This window comes from Labrus bergylta, chromosome 9, assembly GCF_963930695.1.
Source record: "Labrus bergylta chromosome 9, fLabBer1.1, whole genome shotgun sequence".
NCBI lineage: Eukaryota > Metazoa > Chordata > Actinopteri > Labriformes > Labridae > Labrus > Labrus bergylta.
This window is the reverse complement of record NC_089203.1, coordinates 3,346,188-3,355,083: the sequence shown is the minus strand read 5'-3', so window position 1 is coordinate 3,355,083 and position 8,896 is coordinate 3,346,188. Positions and strand designations below refer to the sequence as shown.

The following is an 8,896-nucleotide window of genomic DNA, read 5'->3' as shown; positions in this document are numbered from 1 at the left end:
AGGGAGGATCACAGAGCTCTGGACACACTTTCATACGTGTGGGCATCTGTGTGTGAGACACACACACACAACAGACAAGGACAGACTGCACATTGCTTTTGGCTGATTGAACTTTATAACTTAGTCTGATATTATTTTATCTGATTCTCTCTTTGTTTTAACATCCATGGCCTTTTGGCTGGACTTCAGGATCTTACATTACATTACATTTAAGGCCATGTTTAGAGCTGCTGTTGTGCCTGTCTCATGATGTTTCAAACGGGCACGAGACAGAGCCGAGACTGGGAATAATCGCAGTGGGCGCCACTCACCTCAGGAAGGTAGCAATTTTCCATCATTACCGTTAAATCCTGCTCAAAAGAACCGGATCCCAAAGACCTAATTACAAGGTGTTAATAATAACAATGTAATGACAGTCATTTGAAAAGCCGGCCTTAAACCATAATCCTTCTCTCAACTGACTCTCACATTAAAGTGTGTGCATGCTTATCGATTACCATTGTGATTACTCCCATGATTGTTGTGTCAGGTTCTGCGAGTATGAGCTTGAATTATGGAGCTCTTCAGATGTTATACGGATGCTTTCATCGTGGTGATGCTCATGCAGAGACAGTCTGGATAATCCTTTAAAGCTTAGTTTAAAGATGGAGCTGAGAGATAACATAATGTGTTTTTTTCTGCCCAATAACAGAACTTCATTCATTTGAGACAAAACATAGTAAGACTATTCTTACTTTGATTTCAATGTGAACTAAATCTTTGTAGTTTGCAGAACAAATAAAACACGACCTGTTACTCTTAAGTCATTATAATAAATCCTCGTGGTTTGTTTTCAAGCAAATCTGTTCAGACAAACTGCTGTTGAATGAAGCTGATGTGCAGCTGACCTGCTGTTTGGGGTGTGGCACCACAGAGAGCGCTTTCCAAACACACCGTCCAATCACAAGTCTTCCCCAAACCCCCGGATCAGGACACATTTTTTTTGGCTCAAAGAAGTCCCGAGTACCTCCCTACAAGTTTTTCAAAGATCACATTTGGCCGACTGTTTTTAAGTGCATACTCTGACATTCCTCCCCGGATTTATCAACGTCTGGACGCTTCATGCTCTCCCCTTCGTGTGTTTTTGGGATCTGAATTGGAAAAAGCCTTACTTAAAACGAAAGCATGTCTTCTTGTGGCGACTGGAGGGATGAGGCGCTGGTGACGGACAGAAAAGAGGGAAGAGGTCACCTCATGAGCGACCATCACATTTGTAGGGAGGAGGAGGAGGTCTTCCACAAACTAAAACCTATCAAATCGGAGCCATCAGGACGAGGGGGCTCTGTGTCTTTGACATCCAACCCCATGAAGAAGAAGATGACGCAACGTAAGTGTTTTATATGGATTTGCTGATAAATAACCCATTTAAAGGATTAACGTCTGAGTCTGAGAAGAATTAAATATAAGATGTTAATGATCTCTGTATGGATCTGGCTGCACGTTCAAAACTTTTACACATTGAAGTGATTTTCTAATCACCTGATCAATTTATAAACATCAATATACTAGTTTGTTTTCTTTCTTTTTTATTAAATGATTAAAGGTGATGTTCGGTTCATGAATATAGCTGACCTCCATTTTTAGAGAAATGTAAGCTTTTTTTCTTTGTTTTTAATAGGCTAATTAAATGTATAGTCTAAAAGTTTAGTATTAATGATACCAGAGAGCAATCATTTTAAGAAACAGCCAACAAGAAAGGTCTAACCTTTTTTTCTGATTAATTGATTGATCATAATGAAACTTATGATTAATTGACTCATCCATCATTCAGCCCTTATCCAGCTTTATTTACCTTTTTAATTAAAAAAAAACATATTACAAAGTATACCGCTTTCTCGACCCAATTTTATCTACACCTCTCCTCTGTCCTCCAGGGCAGCTCAGTCCAGCAGTCTGCTCGTTGAGAAAGCACCAAACCCACCGTAAGCCTCGCACGCCGTTCACCACCATGCAGCTGCTGGCCTTGGAGAGAAAGTTTTATCAGAAGCAGTACCTGTCCATCACAGAACGAGCTGAATTCTCCTCCTCCCTGATGCTGTCTGAGACCCAGGTCAAAATCTGGTTCCAAAACCGACGAGCCAAAGCCAAGAGGCTCCAGGAGGCCGAGTTGGAGAAACTGAAAATAATCGGCCTCAAAGCTCTCTTCAACCCCGGCTTCTCCTCCTTCAGTTTCCCACTAAGTGTGAACCCGCAGGCTGGACCAGCTGCACCCTTCCGACTGAGCTGCAGCCCCCTTCTTCCTGCTTCACATCTGGCCATGTACGCCTCCCAGGTCGGCCTGTTCCATCTCACCTGAGAGGAAGCAGTGTTGTTCATCGTGCTGTTGATTTGAACGTGTCATCAAAAGAAGAGGGAGTGTGGCTAACAGTGATGTGAGACTGTAGGAGACTCTGGGAAGACTCGATGTAGGACTCTAGAGTGGATCCAGAGATTCATGATCCTAGCTGGTCTTAACTAACAATCAGCCTTTTTTTACTTATAAGCTAATAATGTGTTGAGGATGCAGACACCTTTTTCAGCATCCGGTTTGACTGAACAGATTCAGCACGAGTCACTATTAAAAATAAATCGATAAAGCCATCTCTTATTTGACTGTTGTCCTAAATACCAGATATGTTTGTTGCAGAATAAAACGGTGCGGTGATACAAATGAAACAAACAAAAACATGTCACCTGATTAAGACAATTTGGTTGAAACACTGAGATTATAAAGATAAACTTTTTTGTAACAACAGCTCAAGAAACAGGAATATAATTATCAAAAATAACAAGAAGTTAAAAATCAAACATATGTACATCAGAGAAAAAATACAATAATAGAATATTACAAGGTATGTACACTTCCACTTGTGGAAAGAGTTATTGTTAATAAAATCACACACAGTGTATAGCATTATTGATATGAGTCATGAGGTGGTGATGCTGTTAAAGAGTCTGATTATGAATCCTTTACTGTCTATAAAACATTTTGCGGTGTGAGTTATTGTGCAGCAATGTCTAGTTTTTCCAGTCCATGTTGCTCATGGAAACTGTTGTCAAGTCAATACTTACTTTAAACTCAAAACATTCTCAAATGACATTAGAATCAGGTATATTATGATGAACTATACTTTTTGACATTAAAAGTGTAAGCTGATTCATTCCTTTGGTTCTCTGTGCTTCTCGATCACATACACACATAGTGCTAGAAAAACAAAAGGAGACAGAACCCTCCATGCGTTTAGAGCGTGCATGTCAAATCAGACTCATTTATGAACAAACCCATTTTGTTTTGAGAACTCTAAGCTGATTAGTGGTCCAAACAGCAAACCTCTTATAGGACTAAAGACGGTGTATAGCAGCATGCTTAACATGTGTGAAGTAAAGAACTTGTTTTGATCGTTCTCTTGAGCTGCATGCTCACTGACATGTTACAGGGCAGCTTAGGCACATTGTTTTTAGAGGGTAAAGAACTACACATTGGGTTCATCCTGGTGTTACAGTCAGGTTATCTTTTAGAAAAAACTGCATTAGAATTCTTGTATCCACTCATCAAGGAACGTTTTAAGTAAGGAAGCTGTGTGTGATGAACTAAAACACATTAGTCGAATCGTTGAGCCTTCTAATCTGCTTTAGAGCTTTTCACTGGATATGGAAAGGTGTAATATTGTAAAGGCTTCTTGTGCTTCTTGTAGCTCACATGCAGATGATCCATTGCATGCAGAGAATGGGTAGACGCTGACTGGGCTGCGTGAGCCGGAAGGTGGCTTTGCTTAATGATTATTTATTCAGCCGTCCTTCCTATTAAGATGTGAAATTTGTGTTTGAAAAAAATCTTGGTTTTTTTTGCAAATAGCATGTCTCACATGGCCTCAATTGAGAACATGTGCTTACATATTACTCCGGGATTTCACAGACATTGAGATGTATTGTTTTGATATGAACTGTTTCTCTTTAAGCGCTTACTTAAAATGAACTATTTGAACTTTGTGTGCAGTCACATGGTTAATTGTCCTTGTCCCTCAGTTCTGATGTTAAAACTGTGTGAAATAGTGCTTTGACTTAATGATAAGAACACAGCACATTTTATGGCCTCTCTCTCTCTCTCTCTCTCTCTCTCTCTCTCTCTCTCTCTCTCTCTCTCTCTTACTTTCTCATGCTGCAAACTTTGGGATCTCTTGTAAACCATCAGCACATATTTCACCGTCCATTTGCTTCCTCCAATGTGATATGAACCCAGCAGAAAGCTGATAGTGAGGTACTTCATTACTTTGATTGCCCAATAACACCGCTCTCTGGTTTCAGAAGTTTTTAAAGCAAAGACTTAGTGAAGGAGTTATCATCACTGCTCGAAGGGGTGCAGTGCACAGATTATGAAGAATAAAGATGTTGCCTCTAAAAATTAAGCATGAGAAGCTATATAAATATTAGTTAAACTAAATGTAGTGGCTATTTGTCCAAAAATAAAAAAAAACCTAAATAAACTGATATCAAACATAATCAAATGACCACTGATGCACCATGGGGGATGTGATGTACGTAGGCAAAAGAAATCCAATGTCCATGCAAAAGATCTGCGGTTTGTTGGTGGTTTATTTGGTTCAAAAGAAAGCAAACAAAAGAACAAAGAAATCATGAATCCTCCCGCCTCTCTTGTAAAAAACAATAGGCTCACCCAGGTGCATGCCGGTCCTCTACCTGCCTCTTACTTATCTTACTTAGTGGGCACCCAATAATCTTGGGTGCCCACAGTGTTACCCAAAATACCTAACAAAAATACTAATACAAAACTAAATTTACTAAACAAATAACTAGCAAAAGAAACCTAAATATCTATTCTAAATAAAACATGTAGAATAACTAAATAAACAACATCACCCAAATATTAGAAAACTAAATACAAAACTAATTCTAAGAACACTAAATAGCTCCAACACTAAACTAAGTTTCACAGGCTAATAGTCAGAGAAATGATCCAGATGGGCTCAATGAGACCTAACTTTACTATTAAACCTGTGTTTTTAAAGGTGCTATATAAATACATTATTATTATTATTATCACTATTGGCGTTTTAGTTGTTTGTTCAATGTTTTCCCCATTGAAGTTATTGGTTGCTCTCCATACTGGCCGTGAAGTTTTTCGTTCCTAACACTTTTCCAGTGAAGAAGGTGGTGGACAAAACGAAGAAAATGCCCTTGATTTTTCAAAGATAAAACTTTGGCAATCTTCATTTTCAAAAACTGTACATGTTTCATTTTCTAAAGTTACAAAGTGACGGCTCTTGAAGTGTTACCAAAGAGTATTATCTCTCTAAATGAATGATTTTTTTCCCTGAATTTGATACAAAACCATTTTGAAAAGGACCATGGCTGTAGATTTTGCCCTCTATTTCTTTTATTATTTATGTTCATAGACAGTCTCTTCCACACTTTTGTAAATGGACAGTAGGAACATTAATAACTCTTTGTTTCTTGTCCTTCAAAGATGGTCCATTTGAATTTATTTTCTCATGTGGGGAGAACTTCATTTTTTGTTGTTACATTTCATTCACTAAATCTTCCACTGTCATAAGCCTTGTTCTTCATCTCTTACGGTCCTGCAGCTCTGTCATACATCCACTAGGTGTAGCAGCTGCACATTTGTTTTTGTTGCACTGATTTCAGAGAGGCCTTTGCAGTCCTGACCACTCTCAGATTCAGAGACTTCTTCTTACAATGCTATTTCTAAACGTTGTAGATGACAACACATCATCTGAGATAGAGATTAACATGCTGTCCAGCTCACGATGTACAGCTCTTAGATAATGTCACTTTAATTCCTCATGAGTTAGCCTTGTGAATAAAAGATGACACTCACGCATTGTTCCATTCTGCCGGAGCTGGATCGCACGAGTTTGGTGATTTGGGATTTCTTGAGTTCACTGTTGCAGGGACGGAAGCATTTCTGTCCTTACTCATGCATCACTGTACATCCATCTTACTCCAAATTACAATATAAGACAGAAACTGATTGAGAGTAGGTGCAGTTTAATATCATTTGGCTCTCCTCCTCCCTTCATTGTGATAATTGCAGATGTTCATAATAACAAGCAGACATTCAATTACTCCTATCACACTGGCATTTCATTAAACACGCTCGCATGCAGTTTATGAATCCATTTCATCTGTTCTGACGTGTTTATGGCAAAATGAAGCAGTCAGAGACGTCGTGTTTCAAATAGAAAAGGAAGAGTTTGGTCACTGCCCCCCTCTCCTCTCCTGTCCCGGCCTCTTTAGCAAAACTGAGATTTCATCGCCTAACCACACACGGGAGCAGAGCTGAGATGTAGTGAACGCTTCATTGCACAGCATTAAGAAAAAAAAGAAATAAGACAATTGTTGAGGAACACTTCCAAAGAGTGTGTCAGTAATGTTACATATGATAGATAAAAGAGGTGGGGGGGAGTGAGACTGACATTTGTGTTGTTCCAAGTGCTGTAATCAGAGGACATGCTTTCATCTGCTCTTCAAAGCTGTGGAGCAGGTGTGTTTCCTCAAACAATCCCTGCTCTATCCTCCATCTTTGTAGGGGAGGATTTTCATGTCCTATATTTCTAACGACCATATTTCACCGTCTTTCTACCTCCGTTTTTTGAGGGCTTTTTTTTCTGGCTTTTGGTGCCTTTTTTTTATTGGAGAGATCAGACAGTGGATAGAGTCGGAAATCAGGGAGGGAGAGAGAGAGAGAGAGAGAGAGTAGGGAACGACATGCGGGAAAAGAGCCACAGGTCGGATCTGGACCTGGGTCCTCCCGCTTGGAGGACTACAGCCTCCATACATGAGGCGTGCGCACTAACCAAACAGCGCCCCCTTTTCTACCTCGCTGTTACATGAATTGTAGAAGGCTTTTAAAAAACCTCTATCACTTTGCCGTTCCCATTTGCTTCCTGATTATAATGGCAAAAAACGAGCTCCTGCATAAATCTGCAGCTTAGATAACAAGTGGAAAGCTTCCTCACTGGGAGAACCTGAGTCTGAAGGGAAACATGCTCGAGCACACACACCGACACAACCCGTCCCCCTGTGCTCTGAGGAATCCCACCTCTAGCAGTTTCTGTCTTTTGTTTGGTTTCTTTCAGCCGGTTTCAAGAGACGTATCCGTCCATCAGGACAGCCAAACAGCATGACCTATTTAGATATAAAGACACACCTAAAAAGCTTTGGCTTTGAGGTTAAAAGACAGAAAGCTTTCTCTGGGGTCAGATTTTCTTTTCTTTTTTTTTTTTGAAGATCTGGGCCACTGTAGAATTCATCCCAGAAATGGGATATTATTCTCTTTGGATTTGTTCTATAAAGCTTTATAAACAGTTTTCTGTTTCTCTTACTCTCAACCCGTGTGGACTTTATTTCCCGGGTTGTTTATGTAGGAGAATTGTTCTCTTAATACTGTGTTACAGTGTTTGATGGCTCGAGTTAAAAACATCCTGGCTCAATGTTGCTTCCAACCTGTGAGACTAAAGAACAGCATGGAGTAAGATGTGAGTTAAAGCTTGTATCTGTACACTGGATACATACCCTCCTCTTTTCTTCAGATGTGTCACAGTAAGCCTCTTAAAAACCACATTACCTTGAGGATTAGATCTTTTTTTTTCAACGCTCTGAAGTGGCTCTTCAAGATAAAACACACCAATGTCAACTGAATTAGCCTCTCGCAGTGACTTCCATACATCCCCCTGTGGGAGCTTTATACCCCTGTATTCAGAGCGGTGCCATCTGTAGCCTTCACCATTGTCCCGGGTCCCCCTCACTGATCTGTGCGCCCGCTCTGTCTCCTGAGATCCAGTGAGTCATCAATCTCCCCCACGGCCTCTGTTGTACTGAAGGACACCTAGCTCTCCAACACCTTTCTGTAACTTAATAACACACTTTCTGACGTGACATATACACCCAGATACACTGGAAGAAACTGATTCACACGGACACAAGCAATGGATGATAAATGACCCAGAAGATTTTAAAGCCTAAAATCTGTGTTAAAGTGTTGTTACTTCTTGTTACAGCTCATTCACTTGACTGTGTTTAGCTGTCAAAGTGTTTCTCTTAATGCATCTGAGGTCTGCCTTCCTCACCTTCCAACTTTATAATAATGTGTATCTTATCTGTGTGTGGGGGTGTGTGTGTGTGTGGGGGGGGGGGAGAGAGAACTGAACTGATTACACCATACTTTAAAAAAGAAGTAATGTTGCATCACTTTGACCACAATAAGTCATATGAGGGGGTTTTCTAAAACATGAAGAGATAGCAGGTTTAATACTTGTAAATACAGTGTCGGGGTCTTGGCCCCCCTGTCTGCTCACATATTGACTTATTGATAAACAGAAGGCAGGCTAAGCAGGGGAGCAGACTTCCAGACGGGACAATTAAAGAAGATTAAAAAAGCATTCATCTCCACTTCCTCTCCTTCAATCACGTCTCCTGATGTTGATGTAAATCCTGAGAATACAAATCCTTATTTTATTAAAGGGCTGCAGCTGAACATGTATTTTTTTTCATCCCTCATGTAAGTCCACTCTCTAATGCCTGTTGGTCTATTTAAGTCCAGTCTGAAATATCTCGTATGGGACGGATTGCTTTGAAATTGGCAGAGACATTGTACCAGGACCTTTCTGACTTTGATAATCCTCTTTACATTGCTTCTACCATCAGAAGGTATGTGGAGGGTTGAGTCTCAACATTTTGACAACTATTGGATAGATCACAGTGAAATTCAGTTCAGACATCCCGACCCTGTCAGGACAACTTCTAACAGCTTTACTGATTGCTTGACTTTGTATTTTGAGCACTCATAACTTATTTACTCCATTTGTTCTGAAAGGCTGCTGACTGTTGTGCAGAGTGG

The 8,896-nt window shown here is 40.1% G+C and overlaps 1 protein-coding gene across 1 annotated transcript; it reads left to right on the top strand.

Annotated features, from left to right (window-relative positions):
• The first annotated feature begins 988 nt into the window (after positions 1-988).
• LOC109994461 (homeobox protein MSX-2-like) lies at positions 989-3,919 on the top strand. The gene is made up of 2 exons (XM_065958869.1): positions 989-1,366; positions 1,914-3,919. The coding sequence occupies exons 1-2, from the start codon at positions 1,165-1,167 to the stop codon at positions 2,333-2,335; spliced, it is 624 nt and encodes a 207-aa protein (XP_065814941.1). The 5' UTR covers positions 989-1,164; the 3' UTR covers positions 2,336-3,919.
• Positions 3,920-8,896: the final 4,977 nt, after the last annotated feature.

Bases quoted from the DNA above. Each gene is read 5' to 3' on its own strand.
- LOC109994461 (XM_065958869.1), top strand. From the start codon at position 1,165: ATGTCTTCTTGTGGCGACTGGAGGGATGAGGCGCTGGTGACGGACAGA. The intron at 1,367-1,913 runs GTAAGTGTTTTA...TCTGTCCTCCAG, and splicing joins GAAGAAGAAGATGACGCAAC to GGCAGCTCAGTCCAGCAGTC.